Here is a 27,706-nt window from a genome sequence, read left to right on the forward strand (position 1 = left end):
CTGGGGCACAAAGAGAGGAAACTGGTCCCCGTTCTTTAGTTTGCTCCCCATTCCGGCCTCGTCTTAACACAAAGGCAGGCGTTGCTGACAGATGTTGTAGGGGACACAGGGAGGTCTTCCACTTCCTGGTTTCAGGTTGAACTCCACGTCACCTTTATCAAAATTCATTGAACAGCCCAAGCTCTCGACCTGATCCAGGCTCTCTTTGTTGTGGGTCCCCACCTGCAGAGTCTCTGCTCCTGGTGTGACGGCAGCTCTCCTTCGGGCACCACTGCTTGCCCACAACTGCTGTCCTAACAGTATCTTTCAGCATTTTAATTGTCACCTTCTAGGTTAACCCCATCTAAAAAGAGGTTTTGTTTCGATCTTGCCTCTGGGATGTAACAGCTCAAACCACAGGGTTCCTTTTGAGCACAAATCATGTGGCTCCAGGAAATTCTTCACTTTCCCACCATTCGCTGTTAATCAGTAAACTCCAAAGTTCCTAGTACTCCTGGCTGGGGGACTCAAAACAAGCCCAAGGCAAGATTCTGACTTTCAAAAAAACTAGCACACACACAGAACAACAGAAGAGTACTGCAGAATGAGATTTTAGACAAAAATTTTTAAAGTTACTTTTTAAATAAATAAACAACCATGTCTGTAAAGAAGGCCATTGTAGGCTGAGCGCTGTGGCTCATGCCTGTAATCCCAGCACTCTGGGAAACCAAGGCGGGCAGATCATGAGGTCAGGAGATCAAGACCATCCTGGCTAACACAATGAAGCCCTGTCCCTACTAAAAATAGAAAAAATTAGCCAGGCGTGTTGGCAGGCGCCTGTAGTCCCAGCTATTCGGGACACTAAAGCAGGAGAATCACTTGAACCTGAAAGGTGGAGGCTGCAGTGAGCCAAGATCGCACCACTGCACTCCAGCCTGGGCAAAGAGTGAGACTTCGTTTCAAAAAGGACACGGTGATATTATCTTAGCTAAAAACTGCACAGAAATACAGACCATTAAATGACTGGGTCCTAGACTGGGCACAGTGGCTCACGCCTGTAATCCCAGCGCTTTGGGAAGCCGAGGTGGGCAGATCATGAGGTCAGGAGTTCAAGACCAGCCTGGCCAACATAGTAAAACCCCATCTCTACTAAAAATATAAAAAAAGAGCCGGGTGCGGTGGCAGGCCCTTGTAATCCCAGCTATAGGGAGGCTGAGGCGAGAGAATCATTTGAACCTAGGAGGCAGAGATTGCAGTGAGCTGAGATTGTGCCACTGCACTCCAGCCCAGGTGACAGTGTGAGACTCCATCTCAAAGAAAAAAAAGACTGAGTCTTCAGTTAAAAGCAATCCAAAGATACCCTGCACATTCAGATACTGCACTAGAATGCAATCATTACTAGGCAATCATCAGTACAGATGATGGCTGGGCCCCCAGGTTAACCAACAGTGATCTAAGTTCCCATGAGGCCAAGGTTAGTTGTGCTAACTGGTTTCCAAACAAGGTAAAACAAATACCGCACTAGGAACACACTGTATCTCAAAGAATGAAACAATGTCAAAACTCTCCCCTCTGCATTACAAATGCCATTTTTTACAATGGTACTACACTGTAAAGAAATGTTCTACTAAGTTTGTTAGATGAACTACATGTGCTCTGTTTCAAATCATATGCTAATAAAAGTGATCTAGGCCAGGCGCAGTGGCTCACGCCTGTAATCCCAGCACTTTGGGAGCCCAAGGCAGAGGCATGGCTTGATGTCAGGGGTTCAAGACCAGCCTGGCCAACATGGAAAGCCCCATTTCTACTAAAAAAAATAATAATAATTTGGCATGGTGGTGCACACCTATAATCCCAGCTACTTGGAAGGCTGAGGCAGGAGAATCACCTGAACACAGGAGGCAGAGTGAGCCAAGATTGTGCCACTGCACTCCAGCCTAGGTGACAGGCCAGACTCTGTCTCAAAAAAAAAAAAAAAAAAAAAAAGCAATCCAGTTCTTTGATATATTTGCATAATTCTCTAACTGGACTACGCTATTCCCCTTAAGAAATGTCTGGAGACACTATGAAAAATAGAGTTTCTTTTCTTTCTTCTTTCTTTCTTTTTTTGAGACAGGGTCTCACTCTATTGTCCAGGCTGGAGTGCAGTGGTAGGATTAACACTCACCACAGCTGTGATCTCCTGGGCTGAAGTGATCCTCCCACCTCAACCTCCCAAGTAGCTGGGATTATAGGTGCAAACCACCAATCCTGGCAAATTTATTTATTTTTTTTTTGTAGAATGGGTTCTCATTAAGTTGCCCAGGCTGGTCTCAAACTCCTGGGCTCAAGTGATCCTCCCACCTTGGCCTCCCAAAGTATTGAGATTATAGGCATGAGCCAACTCACCATGCCTAAAAAATTGGTTTTTTTAATCCAACTTCCTTTGTAAATTGTGTTATTACTTTGTAGGATGCTTACTTTTTCTTGAAGGTGTTTTATTTCCCCCAAGAACCTGTCAGCATCTTGAGAGAAGGGAAAGTGACTTATTTTTTTCTAATTGTATAGCTCAGCATTTTAACTAAATGAACAGCAATGCTTCTGAGGGTTGGCCTCCTATGCTGAGGTCTTGTCAGTAGCTAACAGAGGCTATGCAAGACCATGCTCCAGCTAAGTGCTTCCTCATCTCTCTCTAAGTAGATCCTAGGTTGGCTGAATTTACAGATCTGTTCCTGGCCTTCCCAGAAAGGCAAGGTTCCCAGGAAAAAGCAACGACCTGGCTCATCATCAAATCCGTGTCTTGCTTCTGACATTCTACTTCCACTGCCTGGAACTTTGGCCGGATATTGCCCCTCTGATACTGGTGCTTGGTATTGTTTTGTGGCTTACACCATCTCATCAACTCTGGCAGGATCTCTGTCTCCTGAACACCACTAGTTTTAGGTTCTGAAATGTTCTTGTAATTCCTGTATTCACTTCTTTCATGGCATCTTTCTGATGCTCTGATATTACGCTACCATCATTAACGCAATGTCTCCTCTGGTTTTGTGATAGCCATACTTCCTTCCTCTCTCTCTCTCTCTCATATGCATTCCTCAGCCCCTGGGTTTTCAACCTGACTCTCAGACCCCATTATTTCATCCTGACTCCAACAATGGTACATAAACTTATGGACTTCACTGCAGGCAGACAGGTACATAGAAGCACTGGATTCACTTCCATTTTAATGAAATCCTGCCTCTTGCTCTTTGGAGGTATAACCTAACCTGGATGCCAAGAGGTAGTCATAGTGAAGAAATGTAAGACCCCTAATGAACATCTATCCATCCTCTGTGCTTAGCACTATGGAATTTACAAAGACAAACCACAGACTTTAAACATCTTACAATCTAGGCTGGGCGTGGTGGCTCACACCTGTAAACCCTGCACTTTGGGAGGCCTGAGGTGGGAGAATCACTGCAACCTGGGAGGCAGAGGTTGCAGTGAGCTGAGATCCAGCCACTGCACTCCAGCCTGGGTGACACAGCAAGACTCCACCTCAAAGTAAATAAATAAAATCTTACAATCCAGAAAGAGAGGAAAGGCAGAAAACCATATGCAATGTGAGACAATACATGAACAAAATACATATCTAGCGAGACGCTTCAGAAGAGGGAGTATTATGGGTTGAACTGTGTCCTCTTATCATTATTCATACACTGAAGTATGAACACCCAGTCCCAATCCCCAGTACCTCAGAATGGGACTTTATTTGGAACCAGGGTCATTGCAGATGTAATTGGTTAAGATGAGGTCATACTGAAGTAGGGTGAGCCCTAATCCAAAATGATTGCCGTCCACATAAAAAGGGGAAGGAGAGAGTCCCCCATGCAGGGAGAAGATGGAGAGAGAGATCTGAGATGGTTTCAGATGAGTTTCCATATTCAGTCTCATTGATATTAATAGCTTAATTCCTGTGCTTTAAGGACTAACACTAGGAAATGCAACCAGAGCAGTTCTGAGACAGATGCCAGAAAGCACGGGTTCCAGGATAGGAGGGGTCACGGTGATCTAGCTTTTTTGAAGTGGCAAAGCCACTTACCTCCTTAATGCCTCAGTTTTGTCTATAAAAAGAAAGCAACATACTCCCCCCTTTTTTTACTCTCTCAAAAATGTGATGAGGATAAATGAGATGAGATTAAAAGATGTTTATGATGTGGGGAAATAATTTAAAAACATATAGATACAGGCTTTGAGCAATAGAAACGTGTGTGTGTGTGTGTATGGTGTCTACGGATAAGCATATCCATATCCATATGTGTGTGTGCCATTAGATGGCAGCAGGAAACTAATTGATAACAAAGTCAGCTTCAGCCAAGTTTCTCCCTTCACTGACTCAGTCTCAACAGGATTCTCTGTGTGTCTGTCCCTTTGTCTTCTCTTTCTCCCTCTCTCTTTTTTCCCCTTTCCCTCTCTCCCCAACTGAAAGAAACCACCTTTTATTAAATTACGAAAAAAGCCAAATGTTCGCAAAAGAATAGTACAATGAGCCCTTGTTAATCCAACACACAAATTCAACAAATTCTGCCATACTTGCCTCAACCCTCCATCCATCTTTCTCTCCTTCCCTCCCTTCCCACTGTGTTGTAAAGCAAATCTCGGACTTCATGATTTTCCCTCTACTTGGGTATGCATATGTAAAAATTATGTCCATATCCACACATAATCATAATGACACTGTGAACCTTAGTAAAATTAATGATGATTTCTTGGAAATCTTATCATGTCTGTTTTCAATGCTTTGAAGCAAGAAGGATGGCCATATTTTACATAATTTATAATTTAGCAAATAGACTATTTGAATAATAAACCAGTTCCATTTTGAAGGTTTCTGATGCAGCACTCATCAGAAACCTTCAAAATGGAGGTTTAAAAAAAAAAATACTTGGCCGGGCGCGGTGGCTCAAGCCTGTAATCCCAGCACTTTGGGAGGCCGAGGCGGGTGGATCACGAGGTCAAGAGATAGAAACCATCCTGGTCAACATGGTGAAACCCCATCTCTACTAAAAATACAAAAAATTAGCTGGGCATGGTGGCGCATGCCTGTAATCCCAGCAACTCTGGAGGCTGAGGCAGGAGAATTGCCTGAACCCAGGAGGCGGAGGTTGCGGTGAGCCAAGATCGCGCCATTGCACTCCAGCCTGGGTAACAAGAGCGAAACTCCGTCTCAAAAAAAAAAAAAAAAAAAAACTTGAGAAAAGTATGGATTGACCACATTGGAAGTTGCAAGGCTTGAAGAATGTTTCCCCATGATTTTAGTCCTTCTCATCAGTATTCTATGCCTCAGTTCTAGTAACTCCAGAATGATGCTATTACCTGACAGTATTCCAATGAAGATTAAAGAAATAACATCTGTTAATCTTATTAAGTTCACTGAGGCAGGATGGGGCTGGGTGCCAATAAATGGAGCAGATAAACGATGTGAGGCACCTACACTTTATTTTTCATGTTGAAAAGTCATCATAGAGAAACTTTCTCCTTTGGTGCACGTACTGATACTTCAGAGCACGTATGAACTAAGGGAGGTAGGAAGGTCGTGCCAGAGATCACCTCTTAGTAACTTTAGCAGAAAATTACAGTGCAAATGCCGACAGCCCTGGCAAGAGACACAATATAACTACATTTTGCACCATGTAGAACTTACATAGCTGAATAAGAATTTCTAAAAATGAATCTGGTTGATAACTGTTCCAGAAGAAATCAACTGAATTTTTCAGCAAATGCCAAAAACATTCATAAGACCCCGCTATTCTACTTTCAGCAATTTATACTAAGGAAATAAACATAGATGCAGGCAAAGATGCAGTTACAAGACCTGTGTGTCTGTGTTGTTTATAAAAATAAACTTTTAAAAAATAACCCTTAAATATTCAACAACAGATATGGGTGAATAAATTGTGTTATAGCACCATAATGGGATATTTTGTAGCTATTAAAAATCACCTGGTAGGAATATATTGATTAACATGTAAATGTTTTGACAATATCTTCAGTGAAAAAAAAATAATGGTATAAAATAGTACAGGCCAAGCACAGCGGCTCACTCCTGTAATCCCCAAACTTTTGGAGGCTGAGGCGGGCAGATCACCTGAGGTCAGGAGTTCAAGACTGGTCTTGCCAACATGGTGAAACCCCGTCTCTATTAAAAATACAAAAATTAGCCAGCTGTGGTGGTGCATGCCTGTAATGCCAGCTACTCAGGAGGTGGAGGCAGGACAATCACTTGAACCCAGGAGGTGGAAATTGCAGTGAGCAGAGATGGTGCCACTGCACTCCAACCTGGGTGACAGAGTGAGACTCCGTCTAAAAATAATAAAAATAATAATAATAATAAAATAGTACAAAAGGCATGAATTCCTCTTTAGTTTAGCTGTAATTATACATGTGCATATATACATGTGCACACACACACACACACACACAGAAATGAGATTAGAAAGACAGGGAGTAAACATAATGCTAACGGTAGTTATCTCTACAAGCAAAATTATAAGTTTTTTGCCTCTAGGTTTTTCCAAAATGTACGTATAAAAATTAAGATAAAAATATTTTTCTTTCAAAAATTTGACTACCATATCTGGCAACGTGGAAGGCCGACGTAAAGGAGAATGCCGCATACTCTAAACACAAAGAAGTAACAGATACAAGAAAACAGAGAGAAAAGCAATCCCTTAGAAACATGGAGGAATCTGAATACAGAATGGGATGCACATTAATGAACAAAGCAGCTACTCACAGTGGAAGGCAAGGCGGAGATGAGGTCAGCATTCCCTGATAACAAACCAGCCGAAGATGTCATACCCATGCCAGAAAATTACAGACCAGTATCTATGAATATTAACACAAAAATCCTCAACAACATATTAGCAAACTGAATCCAGCATATAAAAAGGATTGCACATCATAACCAAGTGAAATTTATCCTAGTCATGCCATATTTGAACATCAATTAATGTAATAGCAATTTCAAGAGAAGAAAGGACAACAACTGTCTGCTCATTGCAATCTGTTACTTCTTGGTGTTTATAGTACGTGGCATTCTCCTTTAGGTCGGCCTTCCACTGTGAGTAGCTGCTTTGTTCATTAATGTGCATCCCATTCTGTATTCAGATTCCTCCATGTTTCTAAGGGATTGCTTTTCTCTGTTTTCTTGTATCTGTTACTTCTTGGTGTTTATAGTACGTGGCATTCTCCTTTAGGTGGGCTTCCACGTTGCCAGGTGTGGTAGTCAAATTTTTGAAAGAAAAATATTTTTATCTTAATTTTTTTTTTTTTTTTTTTTGAGACAGAGTTTCGCTCTTGTTACCCAGGCTGGAGTGCAATGGCATGATCTCGGCTCACTGCAACCTCCACCTCCTGGGTTCAGGCAATTCTCCTGCCTCAGCCTCCTGAGTAGCTGGGATTACAGGCACCACCATGCCCAGCTAATTTTTTGTATTTTTAGTAGAGACGAGGTTTCACCATGTTGACCAGGATGGTCTCGATCTCCTGACCTCGTGATCCACCCGCCTCGGCCTCCCAAAGTGCTGGGATTACAGGCTTGAGCCACCGCGCCCAGCCTTAACTTAATTTTTATGGAAAAAACCTAGAGGCAAAAAAACTTTTAATTTTGCTTGTAGAGATAACTACCGTTAGCATTATGTTTACTCCCTGTCTTTCTAATCTCATTTCTGTGTGTGTGTGTGTGTGTGTGCACATGTATATATGCACATGTATAATCATGTGCAGAAGCACATGACATAATCCAATACTGTTTCATGATAAAATTCTCAACAAACTAGGATTAGAAGGGTACTTCCTCAACCTGATACAGGGTATCTATGAAAAACCCACAGCTGACATCATACTTAATGATAAAAGACTATAGCTTTCTCCCTGAGATCAGAAATAAGACAAGGATGCCTGCTCTTGCCACTTCTGTTCAACATTGTACTGGCGGTTCTAGCCAGGGCGATTGGTAAGAGACAAAAATAAAAGGCATCAAGACTGGAAAGGAAGTAAAACTGTCTCTCTTTGCAGATGACATGATTTTGTCTGTAGCAAACCCTAAAGAATCTGCTTAAAAACAAACAAACAAATAATTGGAAGAGACCAGGAATGATGGCTCACACTTGTAATCCCAGCACTTTGGGAGGCCAAGGCAGGTGGATCACCTGAGGTCAGAAATTCGAGGCCAGCCTCACCAACATGGTGAAACTCCATTTCTACTAAAAATACAAAAATTAGCCTGACATGGTGGCACATGCCTTTAGTCCCAGGTACTTGGCAGGGCTGAGGCACCAGAATTGCTTGAACCACAGAGGCAGAGGTTGCAGTAAACCAAGATAGCACCACTCCACTCCAGGCTGAGTGAGTTTCTGTCTCAAAAAAACACAAAAACAAACAAATAAAACTAGGCTGGCACAGTAGCTCACGCCTATAATCCCAGCACTTTGGAAGGCCCAGGAGGACAGATCACCTGAAGTCAGGAGTTCAAGACCAGCCTGACCAACATAAAGAAATCCCGTCTCTACTAAACACACAAAACAAAATTAGCTGAGCATGGCATGCCTGTAATCCCAGCTACTCAGGAGGCAGAAGCAGGAGAATCATTTGAACCCGGGAGGTGGAGGTGCAGTGAGCTGAGATCACACCACTGCACTCCAGCCTGGGCAGCAAGAGCAAGACTCCATCTCACAAACAAACAAATTATTAGAATAAACATGAACACTGTACATGAATGCTGATAGCATTATTCATAAGAGCCAAAAAAGTAGAAATAATCCAAATGTCCATCAACTGATGAATGAATAAATGAAACGTGGTGTATCCATACAACGGAATATTACTCGGCAATCAAAAGAAATGAAGCACTGAAACTTGCTGCACCATGGATGAACCTTGAAAACATGCTGGGGCGCGGTGGCTCGCGCCTGTAATCCCAGCACTTTGGGAGGCCGAGGCGGGTGGATCACGAGGTCAAGAGATTGAGACCATCCTGGTCAACATGGTGAAACCTCGTCTCTACTAAAAATACAAGAACTTAGCTGGGCATGGTGGCGCGTGCCTGTAATCCCAGCTACTCAGGAGGCTGAGGCAGGAGAATTGCTTGATCCCAGGAGGCGTAGGTTGCAATGAGCAGAGATCGCGCCATTGCACTCCAGCCTGGGTAACAAGAGCGAAACTCCGTCTTAAACAAAAAAAAAGAAAGAAAGAAAGAAAACACGCTAATTGAAAGAAGCATGCTAATTGAAAGAATGGAATTTTATGATTCCATTACATTAAATGTCCGTAACAGGCAAATATATAAATATAGAAAGTAGATTCGTTGTTGCTTAAGGCAGCAGGGGTAGGGAGTTTAAGGGTATTTGAAAGTGGCAGGTAATGGATATTGGTTTTGGGTGGAGGTTATAAAAATGTGCTAAACCTGATGGTGGAGATGGTTGCACAACTCTGTGAACATGCTAAAAACTACTTTTTTCAACTTTTATTTTAGATACAAGCCTACATATGCAGTTTGTTACATGGGAATACTGCATGATGCTGAGATTTGGAGTGTAGATCCCATCACCCAGGTGGTAAGCATAGGGCCCAATCAGTGGTTCTAAAGTTCTATTTCAATAACGTTGCTAGAAGAAGACAATACACCGTCTCAATTTGCTCAGACAGGTAAAAGTATTGGAAATGAAGAAACAAATTATCATTATTTGTAGGTGTTTTGGTTAGGCACATTTAAAAATCCCAAGGAATATTTAAACCAACTATTAGAACAAATAAGAGTTTGGACAGATTGTTAGAAAGAAAAACAATATAGAAAAGTCAATATTGTTCTAATATGAAATATCAATGAAAAGTAAAATTTTGAGAAAGATACCATTCTCCCCAATAACAACACTTTATGAGACCAAAGAATAGACTTATCAAAAGATAAGCAAGACCTCAAGCCAGACACAACAGTGCACATCTGTAACTGAGGCAGGAGAATTGCTTGAGCCCAGGAACTCAAGTCCAGCCTGATCAACAGGGTGACACTCTGTCTCTTGAAAAAAAAATATGAGTGAGATCTTTAAACAAAATTATAAAGCTTCACTTAAAGACACAAAAGAAGACCTAAGTAAAATGAAGAAATGGCTGGGCATGGTGGCTCACGCCTGTAATCCCAGCACTTTGGGAGGCCGAGGCGAGCGGATTACCTGAGGTCAGGAGTTACAGACCAGCCTGGCCAACATGGAGAAACCCCGCCTCTACTAAAAATAAAAAAAATTTAGCTGGGTGTTGTGGCCGTTGCCTGTAATCCCACCTACTTGGGAGGCTGAGGCAAGAGAACTGCTTAAACCCGGGAATCGGAGGTTGCAGTGAGCCTAGATTGCGCCATTGCACTCCAGCCTGGGCGACAGAGCGGGACTCCATCTCAAAAAAAAGAAGAAATGTACCATGTCCATAAATGGAAAAATGATATTAATATCATAAAGATGACACTTGTCCAAATATTAATTCAGTATAATTAAAGTAAAACATTGTCAAAGGTTAAAAAGTTTGTTCTAAAATTCACAAGGAAGAGAAAAGGAGCCAAGAACATCAAGACCATTTTAAAGAAAACAAGATGGGACTAGTTGCCCTCTCATTTGTCAAAACTCTTTATAAATGTATAGTAATTAAAAAGACTTGTATTGGTGCAGGGACACGCAAACAGGCCAATAGAATAGAAAAGAGAGAGCCTAGAAATAAAACCATGATTCTTTTTTTTTTTTTTTTTTTTTTTTTGAGACGGAGTTTCGCTCTTGTTACCCAGGCTGGAGTGCAATGGCGCGATCTCGGCTCACCGCAACCTCCGCCTCCTGAGTTCAGGCAATTCTCCTGCCTCAGCCTCCTGAGTAGCTGGGATTACAGGCACGCGCCACCATGCCCGGCTAATTTTTTGTGTTTTTAATAGAGACGGGGTTTCACCATGTTGACCAGGATGGTCTCGATCTCTTGACCTCGTCATCCACCCGCCTTGGCCTCCCGAAGTGCTGGGATTACAGGCTTGAGCCACCGCGCCCGGCCTAAACCCATGATTCTTATGAGAATTTAATATAATAGAGATGGTGTCGGAAATTGGTAGGAAAAGGATTAACTTTTCAATCCACATGTAAAAATACGGTAATTTATCCCCTCTATACCATACACCATACACTGGAATTTCAAAACGAACTTCAGATTGATTCCATGCCTAAAAGGGAAAGAGTAAACTTTTAAAACTTCTAAAGCTTTTTAGACAGAAACACAAGATAATAAATGTATGACTCAGGGTACAAATGAAGTTCTTAAATAAGACAACAAAAACACAAATAATGTAAGAAATTATATGGCACCAAAATTTATCTTTAAAAAAACAACATACTCCCAACCAGAGACCAGGAGACGATCTCCGTAAGGAACTGCAAAAAGGAGGGGGAGGGGAAGAGGGGTTTGGGGAAAGACAATCTAACAGAAAAGCGTCAAGAATCTCAGGGTAAGTAGCTAATAGACGAAATCTGGGTGGCAAAAGTTTTCATTGCAGAGATACTATTAGATTAAACCTCATCAAATTGCCAGTAGTTGATAGTTTTAGCTCACAAAAATGCAGTTTCATACAGTTTCTACTAATGCATGCAATTTCATGCAATTTCTAAAATTAGTAGAGACGGGGTTTCACCCATGTTGCCTGGGTGGTCTCAAACTCCTGAGCTCAGGCGAACCACCCTCCTCGGCCTCCCAAGGTTTTGGGATTACAGGTGTGAACCACTGCACCCAGCCACTTTAAACTTCTTAAAACCATATTTATTTTTGCTCAAAGCAATAGGAAAAAACAAAACAAACAAACAACAACAAAAACCCACATTTGTTCAGGGTATGTTAAAGAATTAAAATGTTATAGAATCTTACTCTAACCCTGCCATCTCCAGAGGCAACTTACCAACTAGAAATTGGAATATATATATTTTTTTCTGATACACATTTTCATGTTTTTACTATAATACAAAATATATAGTAAAAATAAAATATAGATATATATAGTAAATATAAAAAAATTTACTGGGTGTGGTGGTGCACACTTTTAGTTCCAGCTACTTGGGAGGCTGAGGCAGGAGAATCACTTGAGCCCCAGAGGTGAAGGTTGCAGTGTGCTGAGATGGCGCCACTGCTCTCCAGCTTCGGCTACAGAGCAAGGCTCTGTCTCAAAAAAAAAAAAGAAAAAGAAAAAAAAAAAGAGAGACAAAAGTTATCCAAGCTTTTTTAACTAAAAAAGTCAAATTTTGTATATGCCACAACTGTGTGAAAAAAATTAAATTTCGCTCGTTGCCCAGGCTGGAGTGTAATGGGATGATCTTGGCTTACTGCAACCTCCACCTCCTGGGTTCAAGTGTCAAGCGATTCTCCTGCCTCAGCCTCCCAAGTAGCTGGGATTACAGGCATGCACCACCACGCATCGCTGATTTTTGTATGTTTAGTACAGACGGGGTTTCACCGTGTTGGCCAGGCTGGTCTCAAACTCCTGACCTCAGGTGATCTGCCCACCTTGGCCTCCGAAAGTGCTGGGATTACAGGTGTGAGCCACCAAGTCCGGCCTGTCTCATTCTTTACAGCATTTCATTTATAGTTATGCCATAAATTATCTAAGTTGTTCTCCATGGAAGGACATCTATATTTCAAACTGTCTGATACTTGAAACAACACTGTAATTAGTATTTTTTGAACATACAAATTAACAAATGGAAATATTGCCAAAATCCCTCCAAAGAGTATAGATTAATATTGATTTTCACTTTTCACAGTAGCATATGAGTGCCCATTTCTCTCAGGTCAACAGAATATTCTTGAGCTTCAAATTGTAGCCCATGTGATAAGTTAAAAGTGGCAATATAGCTTAAATCTCTATTTCTTTTATTATGAGAGAGATCAGCCATCTTCTCCTATGCTTCAGAACCATTTGTATTTCATACCTGAAAACTCTCTCTCTGTTGGCATTTGGTCAGGAAAACAGAAAGCACTCAAGCATAGTACACTCAGGAAAGGATTGAACCCAGGTGCTTCCAAAACACTGAAAGGGCTGGAGGAAAGGAAGGTCAGGGAAAGCTGCCAGTGAATGCAGGAAATCAAAAAGTCGCAGGAATTGCAGGAAACCACAGCTGATGATCTCAGCTGCCTGCAGCACTGAAGCAGGGGATTAACAAGACGCAGAGGGTCCTGCAGAACCTCACGTATGCCGTCTGAACAAGCCTATATATGCCTGCCCGCTTGGCTGAAGGAATAATGGCTTGTTTCTCTTTTGCCTTCCAAATAGTACACGTGCCTCTCATTAGTAGGATGAAAATAAACCCACTTAGCAAGAAAATCAAGGAAGTGTGGTTTCCAGGCTTCCAGCTCCTACGATAGAGTTTGGTAAGCAAGTCTGAAGTTGAGTATCCATGGGCAATGCCAGGCACAGTCTGCTCTTTTGGTTACTTGGCATTCATATACACCCTGCTAGCAAGGTTTAAACTTCCAAACATCACCCAATGTGATGCAACCATCCTTCATGCAATCAGGGCATGATAACCTTTTTGCTAAAGGAGAGAGACAAAGTCCTGTCAGTTCCCCCATCTCTGATATTCATTCCTCTTAGTGCAATAAAATTTGCTTTTGCCATACTATAACTTGGAGGCCAAATTAAAAGGTTAACCAACACCAAACACCCTATATAAAAATAACAGAGTGAAAAGGGAGGGAGGAAAAGACGCAAATGACCAATATGTAAAAGATATGTATTACAAAGCAAGGAGAAAATATGCATTGTGGCTAATGTCCTTGTTTCTGCATCTACTCTTGAGGTCATAGTTGGTATTTATTATTTCCTTGTACTACCCATCCTATGTTCCCATTCTCTGTAGTCAAAATTTCAGTTAATTGAGGTTTTTTTTTAACTGGTGGGTGACCCAAATCTTCATTCCTGAAGAGTCAGTGACATTAGGATTCTGCCTGTTGGGTGTGGCTAGTCTTTATCCATTTTACCTCCACACATGGAAATACTAAGAAGTGTCCCAGAGAAACTCCTGTGTGTGTGCATGTGTGTGTGTAATATCAGGTAGACAAAGGAAGCTTAGGGGCTTTTGTTGGCATTATGGATATGGAAAAAAAGTTTTGTATTTTGAGTTCTGTGTTTTTAAGTTACCCAAATATTATTCTGTCATGTTTCTTAAAGCAACATTTAGGATTCGGAAAATGCAACTGCTTATGTTATTCAAAAAATCACTGACAATCGTTACAAATAAGACTTCCCCAGAAAAAAAAAGTAGACCAGTAAGAACGACTTTTATCCTAAAATCTGAAGATGGGATAACTAAAAATTAACTACAGATATTCCTTTTATTCTGCAAAGGCAGGGAAAAAAAGATTTTTCTTGAGACCCACAAATTATATACACATAGAAAACAATCAGAATAGGTAACCTCTGAATTAAAATCAGTGAGTACAAAATAAGAACTTTAGGGGAATGGGGTGCCACAACCATGAAACACTCATTCAAGACAACTTCATTTATTGCCTTAAAAACAAACATACAGAAAGAAAATCCAAATGCTATATAAATCCTGAGAACTGCTTCTAGTTAAAATCCTAATAGATTTGGAAAGACCGTGATGGTACATGGGACCTTAAGAAAGCATCCATGTGATGGCTAATACTGAATTGGATGAAGGATACAAAGTATTGATCCTGGGTGTGTCTGCGAGGGTGTTGCTAAAGGAGATTAACATTTGAGTCAGTGGGCTGGGAAATGCAGACCCACCCTCAATCTGGGTGGGCACCATCTACTCGGCTGCCAGAGCAGCTAGAATATAAGCAGGCAGAAAAATGTGAGGAGAGATTGGCCTAGCCTCCCAGCCGCCTACATACATCTTTCTCCTGTGATGGATGCTTCCTGCCCTCGAACATCAGACTCCTAGTTCTTGTTTTGGAACTCAGACTGGCTCTCCTTGCTCCTCAGTCTGCAGACAGTCTATTGTGGGACGCTGTGATCATGTGAGTCAATACTCCTTAATAAAATCCCCTTTTATACATCTATCTATTCCATTCGTTCTGTCCCTCTAAAGAACCCAAATACAGTCTATACCAGGTGATTCTTAGTTTTAGGTCAAAATTCCACTTGAGAAAGATATAAAAGCCATGAACGTTTCTCTCTAGAGAAACACTCTAATATAATATCAGAATTTCACTTACATAATTTATATAACAAAATTGAGTTCTATCCCTTTCAAATATCACCATGGAGGTGTCATGATTATCCAAGGGTACAACATGAGACATTATTGGATTCCTCTTATGACAAGGGTTCTTCATCTGGTTTCAACAACATAGTTTTAGAGCATCCATAGATGAATTTCAGAGGATCCATGAATCTTACATTATATGCAAAATGTAATTGTGTATGATCATGTATTATATATAATTTTGGGTATAGTCTGTTGAATGAGGTAAACTCCTGGGAAGCTGAGGCAACATGATCACCTGAGCTTGGGGGTTTGAAACCAGCCTAGGCAACATAGTGACAGCTTGTCTCTACAAAAAAAGAAAATAAGGCTGGGTGCATAGGCTCATATCTGTTATCCCAGCACTTTGGAAGGCCAAGCCAAGTGGATTACCTGAGGTCAGGAGCTCAAGACCAGCCTGACCAATATGGCAAAACCCTGTCTCTACTAAAAATATAAAAATTAGCAGGGCGTGGTGGTATGTGCCTGTAGTCCCAGCTACTCGGGAGGCTGAGAGGAGAATTACTTGAACCTGGGAGGTAGAGGGTGCAGTAAGCTGAGATTGCAGCACTGCACTCCAGCCTGGGTGACAGAGCAAGACTCTGTCTCAGAAAAAAAATAAATAAATAATTGCTGAGTGTGCAGTTGCACACACTCGTAGTCCCAGCTATTTAGGAGGCTGAGGCAGCAAGACTGCTTAAACCCAGGAGTTTGAGGCTACAGTGACCTATGATCATGCCACTTCCCTCCAGCTTGGGTGACAGAGAGTGATATCCTGTCTCAAAAAAAAAAAAAAAATTAACTACATATACATGAATTTCTTTCTAGACTTTCATGTTTATTTAACCGATCTACATGTATATTCTGTCAGTACCATACTGTCTTAATTACTGTAACTTTGTAATAAGCTTTGAAATCAGAAAGTGTGACTCTTTCATGTTCATTTCAAAGGTTGTGTTGACCTCTGTATCTTTTGAATTTCCAAATGAATTTTAGCATCAGATTCTCCATTTCTGAAAAGACTGAAGTTGCCATTTTGGTAGGGATTGCATTGAATCTCTAGTTCAATTTGGAGAGTACTGCTATCTGAATATTAAATCTTCCAATCTGTGAATAGCATGCCTTTTTATTTAGATCTTTAACCTTCTTATTTAGATCTGTATGCTGGAGGTTGCAATTTTTGTGTGAAAAATAAGACCTTGGCAATGACCTCGAGCAGAATACAACTCCCAAGAACTTAGCGTTCCAATAATGTAACACTAGGCATAAACATCTTTCTCAATGTTCTGTAACTTTCAGTGTACCATTTTGTACTTTTTGGGGTACATTTGTTCCAGTGTAGTTTCTTTTTGATGCTATTATGAAATTGTCTTAATTTTTCTAATTATAATATAAATACACCTGATTTTTGTATATTGCTCTCATATCCTGCAATCTTGCTGAATTAGCCCTCTTTGTTTGGAGTATTCTTCAGTGTTTCCTATATGTAAAATGTTATCTCTAAATATAGTTTTACTTCTTCCTTTCCAATATCGATAATCTTTATTTCATTTCCTTGCCAACTGTCCTGGTCAAAACCTCTATGACAATGTTGAATAAAATTGGACATCCATCTTGTTCCTGATCTTAGAAGAAAAGCTTTTAGTCTTTCATCATTAACTCTGATGCTAGCTGTGGGTTGAATGCCTTTTATCAAATTGAGGAACTTCCCTTCTATTCTTTGTTTATATCATGGAAAGGTGTTCGATTTCAATAATTTACTTGTGTCTACTGAGATTACCATGTTTTTCCTCTGTCATTAATATACACTATACATATTACATTACATATACATTGTATATTGATGTTCATGTTGAACTAACCTTACGTTCCTGAGATGAAATTCTCTTGGTCATAGTGTATAATCTTTCTTATATGTGGCTGGATTTGGTTTGCTAGTATTTTGTTGAGAATTTTTATAACTATATTACTGAGGAATACATTGCAGTTTTCTTATATCTTTGGCTTTGGTATGAAGTTAATATCAACCTCCTAATGAGTTAGAAAGGTTCTCTCCTATTTTTTTCAGAGAATTTGAGATGGACTGGTGTTAACTCTTCCTTAAACATTTGATAGAATTCAAAAGTGAGGCCATCTGGCCCTGATCTGTTCCTTAGTTGGGAAGTTTTTTTTGTTTTTTTTTTTAAATCATAATTCAATCTCTATTTTTAAAGGCTAGGCCTATTCACATTTTCAACGTTTCGAATCATTTTTCTTAGTTTGCAAGTTTCCAGGAATCTGTCCCTTTCATCTAGGTTATATAATTTTTCGGCATACAATTGTTCTCAGTAATCTAATTCTTTTTACCTCTGTATGGTTGGTAATAATGTCCCCTTGTTCACTCCTGATTTTAGTAAATTTAGTCTTTTTTTTTCCTTGATGAGTTTAGCCAAAGGTTAATTTTGTTGATCTTTACAAATAATCAACTTTTGGTTGTGTTATTATTGTCAATTGTTCTTCTGTTTCTTTTGGATGGAGTCTTGCTGTGTCACCCAGGCTGGAGTGCAGTGGCATGATCTCAGCTCACTGCAACTTCGACCTCCTGGGTTCAAGAGATTCTCCTGCCTCAGCAACCCAAGTAGCTAGGAATACAGGTGCACACCACCACGCCCAGCTAATTTTTGTATTTTTTAGTAGAGACAGGTTTTCGCCATGTTGGCCAGGCTGGTCTTGAACTCCTGACCTCAGGTGATCCACTTGCCTCAGCCTCCCAAAGTGCTGGGATTACAGGCATGAACCACCACACCCAGCCTCAACTGTTTTTCTATTCTGTATTTAATATTTCTGCTAAAATCTTTATTACCTTTTTTCTGCTTGTTTTGTGGTTTAGTTTGCTCTTTTTCTAAGGTGGAAGTTTAGGTTATTAATTTGAAACCTTTTCTTCTTTAAATGCAGGCATTTAAAGCTATAAAGTTCCATCTGGGCACAACTCTACTGCATCCCTTATGGTACTGTATATAGAGTTTTTCTTTCCACTCATCCCAGTGTATTTTCTAATTTCCCTACAATTTCATCTTTGACCCATTGGTCACTTAGAAGTTCGTTGCTTAACTTCCACCTACTAGTGAATGGTATCTATTTCCTTCTGCTGATTTATAGTTTCATTCCATTGTGGTCAGAGAACACATTTTGTATTATTTCAATATTTTTAAAATTTATTGAGCTGTGTTTTGTGGTCTCAAATTTTGCAAAGAATGTTTCATGTGCACTTGAGAAAAATAGGTATTCTGCTGTTCAGTGGAGCATTCTGTGTATATGTGTGTTAAACCTGTCTACAGTTGTTCAAGTTCCTTACTGGTCTTTTGTCATGGTGTCCTAGCCATTGAAGTGGGGTACTGAAGTCTTCAACGATTACTGTTCAATTGTCTAGTTCTCTCCACTTTAATGTATTTTGGGGCTCTGCTAGAAATGTGTGTAGACATATACATACACACATACATATAACCGTCATGTCTTCTTGATGGGTTAAGTCTTTTATCATTATATGGTGTTTCTAGCAAAAAAAATTTTTTTTCTTAAAAGTCTATTTTGTTGGATATTATTCATATAGCCACTCTAGCTCTCTTTTGGTTATTGTTTGCTGAAATATCTTTTTCTATCCTTTTACTTTGAATCTACTTGTGTGTCTGAATCTAAAGTAAGTCTTAATGTAGACAATGAAGGGTTCGGATCAAATATAAAAATCTGCTCTGCCTATCGAATGTAAGTATCTTTGAGTCACCTTCAAAAAGCCCCAGGACTCTCAATGTGTATTTTAAAAATCACTGGTGTAGGACACACACAGTGGCTCATACCTGTAACGCCAGCACTTTGGGAGGCTGAGGCGAGAGGATAACTTGAGGTCAGGAGTTCAAGACCAACCTGGCCAACATGATGAAAACGCTATCTCTACTAAGAAAAGTAGTCAGGAGTGGTTGCATGCGCCTGAAATCCCAGCTACTGGGGAAGCTGAGGAAGGAAAATCGCTTGAACCCATGAAGTGGAGATTGTACTCCAGCCTGGGCAACAGAGACTACATCTCAAAAAAAAATTTTTTTTTTGCTGAAATTTTGAAATTTATGAAAGAAAAAATTCCTGCCAGAAATTATTTATGAAAGAAATTACCCAATATTCTTTCAGAATTTTGTCAGCAATTTACCATATGACCTAGAACGAGTTTTTCTATTAAAGATGAACAACATTCCCACATATGATGCCATCATAGTAAGCATTTTAAAAGTGAGGCACCTGGAGTTGGCATAACACCCACAGTATCAGTATGACGTGAAATACGGAGATATATCAGTAGCAACAGCACCAACTCATCCATAGTGAGTTGACTGCCTACCCAAAGTCCCCTTCTCTAACAGCAAAGCCCTGAATCAGTTCATCATGTTTACCTTTCTCCTCTAGGAAAAATCCACTGATGTATTAATATTATATACTCCTTTCCTGGTTTAGAGCAATGTAAATGTTATCCAATCTGGGTCAATGAAATGTTAAGAGATGTCTTCCCTGAGAGTTTATGGAAAAGGTTTTCTCACTCATAAAAGCACATGGACGTCTCTATCCTCTTCTGTTAAAGAATGCCTGGAAATGCAGAAACTATCCTGCAATCAATAATGGAGCTGATTTGAGGAGTGCATTAATGACAGAGAGCAGGAAGAATTCTGGGTGCCTGAGAACATTATTGAGCAACTGAGTCAACAAAATTAGAACCCCCCCTACCTCTAGGCTTTTTAAAGAAATAATAAATCCCCATTATTTAGCTAGTCTATATTAGGTTTCTTGTTTTCACCAAAAATTCTCCAAGTTTTATTATTTCTCAATATGACCAAACAATAAATTTAATTTCTACAGTGTAATATTTTATTCAAAAGACTTCCATTTTAACCATCTGTAAAACATTTAGCAATCTATGATTATTGTACTTGTAACATTATAAATTTAACTTCAACTGGTAGTATGTAATGGGACTTTCAGCAGTATATCTTAGAATAGATGTTCTAATAGATTTAATATTTCTATTAAAGATGAAAGACATTACCACACATGATGCCACCACAGTAAGCATTTTACAAGTGAGACACTAGGAGTATGTTTAGATCCTCCACCACCCTGGCATAACACCCACAGTTAGTATTACATGAACTGTGGAGATATTTCAGTAGCAATGGCACCAACTCACCTGTAGGAGTTGACTACAGGTTGGGAAACCAAAAAACCCTCACTAACACAAACAAACAAACAAACAAACATAATTTACTAGGCATGTCCATGTTTTATTTATTTATTTATTTTTTTGAAAATCACATTTTCAAGGAATCAGCCCTTACAAACAGAGCTAATCTTTCAAAAAATAAAACCCAGTATCTAGATTCTCAAAACTTACAAAACCAACTGGAAATGTCTGGTTGTCATGCTCAAGTCAGTTTCACATCACAAGTAATCTATAACCAGTTTCAGTAGGCAAATTCCAAATACTAATATTACTAGCAATTACCATTGTTATTCTCAACTGTGTTGACAACTGTCTTATTGCTGAATTGTACATAATAGATTTTCTTTGGCAACTTTATCAACACCACGGGACAACTAAAGGTCTGGATTAACTTAGTATTTCAAAACTTCACTATAATTATTTAAATGTAAATGCTAGATTTAAATTATTTAATTTTAATAAAATTTAAATTTAAATGCTAGAATAGGAAAGCCTCCAAACATGCCTAATATAAAACCAAAATTGCTAAATAATCATCATTAAAAGCATTTCCATTGTATGTACAAGTATATAATTCAACTTAACTTTACCAACAAAAATATTATAATTTAGCTCCAATTCTCGATCAGAGACCTTCTGTGATAAAAAATAAATGGAGAAAGGAACATCCAGGTATCTGTCAAATTTTTACAGAAGGTTGTTTTATATAAATTTTAAATGACCTAAAATCAGCCAAAATGTGAATTTTTACTATAATATCTTACAAACTTGTACTTTTTTTTTTTTTGAGACACAGTCTTGCTCTGTGCCCAGACTGGAATGCAGTGGCGCAATCTCAGCTCACTGCAACCTCCGCCTCCCAGGTTCAAGCAATTCTCCTGCCTAAGCCTCCTGAGTAGCTGGGATTACAGGTGCATGCTAATTTTTGTATTTTTAGTAGCGACAGGGTGTCACCAAATCGGCCAGGCTGGTCTCAAACTCCCGACTTTGTGAACCTACCCACTTCAGCCTCCCAAAGTGCTGGGATTACAGGCATGAGCTACTGTGCCCGCCCTAAACTTTTACTTAACTTATATATTGATAGCTTATTCATTTTTAATTCTTGTTCTATGGAATAAGCCTATTTTTGAGGCCTGGCACAGTATTAACAAGAAATTTAAACAGGAAGCTTAAGTCCACAAGTTTAACTAAAAAAATCTTTTCTATATATAATAAAATCAACTTAAATTACAAATTGCTTCCACTAAAAATGATCACTCCAAACTTCAAAGTAAATAATAAAACGGGCTATGGCAAAAAGTGCACTCTGAAGCATGTTCACGTTACAAAGATAAATGATAAAGGTTAACCAGCAAAAATTCAAAAATGCATATATGCAAACATCTGTAGGCAAACTTTCTTAAGATATAAGAAATGATTCATTTGGCTAATTTTATGTACAGCTTGTATACAATTTAAAACAAGTACAACTGAATATGTTTCTATGTAAAAGCCACAATAAAGTTAAATGAAATACTAAATAAGTCTTACAAATTGGTCTCCTAGGAGTTCTCAAAAGAATGAGAGTAATGTCATTCTAAGAAATGCCCTCTTCTTGATCAATCATTTCTGTTTTAACTGAAAACACATCTGCCAACATATGTTTCGGAATTTCCGACCCTCTGACTTTCAAGGCATAACAAGCATTCTCCACTTTGGCCAAACTTTGTTTCAAGGTATACAGCTTCTTAGAAACCTCATAAGGTCCAGTGTTGCCAATGAATGAAAACCCATCATAAACCTGACGTAAAAACTGGCTCACTTCAAAGGGCGTGTCAATGTCCCCATTCCCCACACTGTTAATACACATCCGCATCAATTCTCCAGTTAAATCAGCCACTCCCAAAAGGTAATCGACAGGTGTGACTTTCAGTCTCCAAGTACCAAACTGCTTATCCTGTGCATCAGAGGAAGGCTGGTAAAAAAACAAAACACACACATACATACACAAAGAAAGTACACCGTGAAAAAGAGTTAATATAGCACGTATTGCATTTATTATAGAAGTACAAAATCAATAGCAAATTAGTCATAATTTTTTCTAACTGAAATAAATCTATTCTGTTTAATAACCATTTGGGATGTGATAGGAGGAATCCATGCCCTAGGTAGTGAATTAAATCAGATGACTTCAAGATACTTTTGAAATATATCATTATGAAACCAACTATTTCCAACTTCACTTGACATACACAATAAAAAATTCTTAAGGCTTAATGAATTTATTGCACAACAATTACTTACTTAAATGAAAAATCATACAGCCCTCCAAGTTTCTGATCCATTCATGTTTTCCTAAGTCGTTTAGTCTTTTTCTGGCCTCTTATCTTTCCCTACTCAGCACTGACCATCACGATTTATTATTCTCTCACTGTATCCTCAATTCCCTTTGACTGCTATATTTTCTACTGCACCTACCCAGCAAAAATAGAATCCTTAATCAATGCTAAAATCTACTCATTAGTCCCTGTTTCAGGTGGCTGAGTACCAGCCACTGAGTTCAACGGTAATTACAGCTGTAGTTGGTACCACCACAAATTACTCTCCAATCCTTTTACTTATGATTAGATGGTTCTCTCTCCAGCCTCTTCAAACACTGTTTCAAACCTTTCACCACTCTCCTCAGTCCCAAACCTCTTCACTTTCAGTGGACAATCTTGCCCAATTTCGCTGACCTGGTCATTTGCCAGCTTACCTAGCACAATCTCTTGCAACTGCCTTTATCACTACCAAAAAAAAAAAAAAAAAATTTGTATCCACACCCATCTTTACCTTCTATCCTCCAGTCTCAGATGATGAGTTGTCCCTCCTCTTGTTTGAGGTTAACTCTTCCAAATGACCTTGACCCATCTCCTCCCACCTCTTCCAGGACCTTGCTTCATAAGGTGTATGCCCTTGGGCAAGTTATGTCATCTCTCTAAACCTCAGTTTCCTCATCTGTAAAATGGGATAACAGTACCTACCTCAGAGGTTTATCTTAAGGATTAAATAACATTTACCGAGTTCATGGCATAATGCCCAACACGAAGTAAATATTCAACAAATGCCAGCTGCCATCATGATTACTATCATCACGTAAATCTCTCTCCACATTGATTTCCCTCTATTATATTCTTTCTGGTAGAGACAATGCCTAAGTTGTTATTAAAAGACTATATGTATAAAAGAGTAAGTAAAGTTGCAAATACATCAAAGGACATTTTAGGAAGTGAGAAGTACAAAGGCGTGCAAGTAAGAATTGTGCATTTGAGGAGCTCATGAGGTAATTCTTGAGTAAAGTTTAAAGGAAGTTACATAAGTATAAGCTGAGACTAGGGAGATCGTTTTACTAAGATCACTCTTCGCTATGTATCTAATACATGAATCCTAATACATTGTTTGGACTCTTCTGAGACCATCTGGTGCAACGTCCTCATCACTTGGCATCAGGAGTGAGGTCCAAGAAACATCACAGATAATATGACACCTAGTTAGTGGCACTATGTGTTTCCATTCTATTTTTCTGCATGTTTGAAATTCTTCACAATAAGAAGTTTTTAAAATAAAAATTAAATACTTTTGACAATATTCCTAACAGGCAAGTCAGAGCAAAATACCTTTTCCAATCAAATTCCCAGAAATTTCAGCACCAAGCACCAAGAATCTTTAGCACTAAAAGTTATTTATGAAGATAGTCTTAACAATTTGAAATGTGTATATGAATATTATAGCCCCATGATCTTAAAATCATCTAGTACCTAAGTCCTGAAAACAGTACTTTGATTCTAAATTTTCCGGCCTTTTCCCCAATATTTTCCTTTTGATATTAAAGAGAACTTTAAAGGGAAGTGTAGTAACTTCCTCAATATTATGTAAGAAGCAGGGTCAAATATGCCTACTTTTCTTCTTTGTGTAATTCATTCTACACTAGATTAATAAAAAATATGAAGAAATTTTACTTCTCAAAATAAATTTCCTCCTTAATAAACTTCACATAGTTTAAAAAGTTAAGAAAATACATGGCTTCCTTAAAGTTATACCTGTCATGCCAAATTAGTCTCATTTGTATTAATATTTTAGTTGATACTCAAGAAAATATTATTTCTACAGCGTCTTTCATCTCCTACCTATCCTGAATAATTGGTGTTTTAAAAAATAATTTCAAAAAGACAAAAAAAAAAAGAAAAATTTTCAATTATTTAATTTGATCTTTAAGTGTACTGGTATCTCAGAAAGTACCAGTCAATACAGCTTACCTTATTGCCTGAATGTTATATCTTGAAACCCAGAAGGAAAAAAATAGTATTTGTTTAAAAGTCAAACTGCAAGTTCTTTTTCTTAATTCAGAAAAACTACATCAATTTCAGATACAAGCATTATGAACTGAGTAAATGATTAACAGCTCTCGCTATATAAAAACTACTTCTATAACAGCAAACTGCTGAGCACTTATGTGTCAGGTGCTATATATTGCCGAATTAATAACCTTTAAGTCAAATCCTGTAGAACAACCCTTTGAGGTAGGTACCTGATATGAGGGATCCCTGCAGCACACTGTGAGATGCACTGGCAGAGTGGACAAGGGAACAAGCTTGGATTCGAAATATCTAATTTCAAATCTTAGCTCTGCCACACTTTTTAGTTGTGTGGCTTCTAGTAAGTTACTTAAACTCTCTAAAAGCCTGTTTTTTTCTCTGTAAAATGAGAGTAATAATGCTTACCAAATAAGGCTAATAAAAGAATTAAATAAGATAGTGCTATAAAGGGCACGTGAATAATAGTAAAACCAAAAGAGGATTTACAATAATCACTCCATAATGCTTTAGGTAAAGGGCATTACTTTCTCAATATGCCCATAGTTGTTCTTGTTCTATCCGCTAACTGAAATATTTAAAAAGACAGTTTCCTAGTTGAGAATCTATAGAACCACACTTTAGAAAGAACATTCCCATCTCAATCTTAGCATCATAAAAGCCAGTAAATCTACCAGAATAATCACATTGTGATATAAATTATATAATAAATGTGAAATAAATTTTAAATTCTCACAGTCTTATTTTCTTTCCCACTGTCTTCAGTCGTAAATATCAACTGTTTATTAATTTCCTCCATACTGATTAATGATCGTGTTTTGATGAAGTGTTGAAAAGAGACAGCTTCCACATATTCCTGTAGTCCTGAAAACACGACAAAGAAAATTACTAAGAATAAGCACTAAATTAATAAGAATGTCATATTTAGAAACTTTAAATTGATCATCATCTAGCTCAAAAAAAAAGCTTAATGGATGCCTACTGTAATGGCAGCACTAGACAAGATACTTGGAATAGAAAGAAAGCCTGGGGGCCAGGCGTGGTAGCTCATGCCTATAATCCCAGCACTCTGGGAGGCCGAGGTGGGTGGATCACTTGAGGTCAGGAGTTCAAGACCAGCCTGGCCAACAAAGCGAAACCCTATCTCCACTAAAAATACAAAAATTAGCTGGGCGTGGTAGTGAGCGCCTGTAATCTCGGTACTAGGGAAGCTGAGGTAGGAGAATCACTTGAATCTGGGAGGCAAAGGCTGGAGTGAGCCGAAACTGCACCACAGCACTCCATTCTGGGCAAAAAGAGGGAAACTCCATCTCAAAAACAGAAGAATGGCCTAGGGACAAATGGTGGGAACTGGCACTGAACATAGCAAACATTCCTGTGACAGCTCACATGTAAATGTATTCAGTTTCTGTTTTCTACATCATTTGTCATCAGTCTTAAAATTCTACTTTTTCCTGCAGAGAAACAACAAAGATTTTTAGATTTTTTTTTTTTTTTTTTTGAGACAGAGTTCTGCTGTTGTTGCCCAGGCTGGAGTGCAATGGCATGATCTCAGCTCACTGCAACCTCCCCTCCTGGGTTCAAGCAATTCTTCTTCATCAGCTTCCCTAGTAGCTGGGATTACAGGGGCCCACCACTACGCCTAATTTTTGTATTTTTAGTAAAAACAGGGTTTCATCATGTTGGCCAGGCAGGTCTTGAACTGACCTCAGGTGATCTGCCTGCCTTAGCTTCCCAAAGTGCTGAGATTACAGGCGTGAGCCAACTCGCCTGTCTAGAAAAGTTTTTTTAAGAGCTTAATGAGGGTTTAAGAAAAACCTATTCTATAAATTTTGATAGGCTTTTATAAAAACTATACAAATTAATTTTTGCTTTGTTAACCAGCAAAATACAATGATTCAAATAAATGAGACATAAAATTAAAAATCATTTGGATCTTCCTTAAAGGTTTAATAGGCAAAACCACTTTAAGTAATGTAGGTAAAAGTGTCAAAATACTGTTTATCTCTTCATATTTCAAAATGGATCTAAGACTAGGTAACTCTTTTCTGCTTTGCTGAGAATGATCATTTCCAGATTCATCCATGTCCCTACAAAGAACACAAACTCGTTTTTTGCGTCCAGTCTATCATCAATGGGTATTTGGGTTGTTTTCAGGTCTTTGCTATTATAAACAGTGCTGCAATGAACATACGTGTGCCTGTGTCTTTATAATAGAACAATTAATACTCCTTTGGGTATATATCCAGTAATGGGATTGCTGGGTCAAATGGAATTTCTATTTCTAGGTCCTTGAGGAATCGCCACACTGTCTTCCACAATGGTTGAATTAATTTACATTCCCAACAACAGTGTAAGTGTTCGTATGTCTCCACATCCGCTCCAGCATCTGTTGTCTCTAGATTTTTTAATGATCGCCATTCTAACTGGCATGAGGTGCTATCTCAATGTGGTTCTGACTTACATTTCTCTAATAACCATTTTTTCATTTTTGTTGGCCTCATATATGTCTTCTTTTGAAAAGTATATGTTCATATCTTTTGCCTACTTTTGAATGGATTTGTTTTTTTCTTGTAAATCTGTTTTAGTTCTTTGTAGATTCTGGATATTAGCCCTTTGTCAGATGGGTAGAGTGCAAAAATTTATTCCCATTCTGTTGGTTGCTGGTTCACGGTAATGATTTCTTTTGCTGTACAGAAGCTCTGGAGTTTATTTAGCTCCCATTTGTCTATTTTGGCTTTTGTGCCAATGCTTTTGGTGTTATAGTCATGAAGTCCTTGCCTATGCCTATGTCCTGAATGGTTTTGCATAGGTTTTCTTCTAGGGTTTTTACGATATTAGGTCTTATGTTTAAGTCTTTATTCCATCTGGATTAATTTTAGTGTAAGGTATCAGGAAGGGGTCCAGCTTCT

At 38.8% G+C, this 27,706-nt stretch overlaps 1 protein-coding gene across 2 annotated transcripts in view; it reads right to left on the reverse strand.

Moving 5' to 3' along the window:
- Positions 1-20,503: 20,503 nt before the first annotated feature.
- The window catches only part of TSNAX (translin associated factor X), a 41,833-nt gene continuing 34,630 nt past the window's right edge, over positions 20,504-27,706 (reverse strand). Inside the window, exons 5-7 of one of the 2 annotated variants that reach the window (XR_001908413.5) lie at positions 25,531-25,658; positions 23,275-23,439; positions 20,504-22,417 (exon numbers count right to left, since the gene is read on the reverse strand). Coding sequence is in view for 1 of the 2 variants with exons in the window: in XM_002760896.7 (XP_002760942.1) it covers positions 22,040-22,417; positions 25,531-25,658 (506 nt within the window). In the remaining variant the exon portion in view is untranslated. The remainder of the gene's footprint in view (positions 22,418-23,274; positions 23,440-25,530; positions 25,659-27,706) is intronic. The other variant, XM_002760896.7, reaches the window with a different exon arrangement.

The sequence above is a fragment of the Callithrix jacchus genome, chromosome 19 (genome assembly GCF_049354715.1).
Source record: "Callithrix jacchus isolate 240 chromosome 19, calJac240_pri, whole genome shotgun sequence".
NCBI classification, from domain to species: Eukaryota; Metazoa; Chordata; class Mammalia; order Primates; family Cebidae; genus Callithrix; species Callithrix jacchus.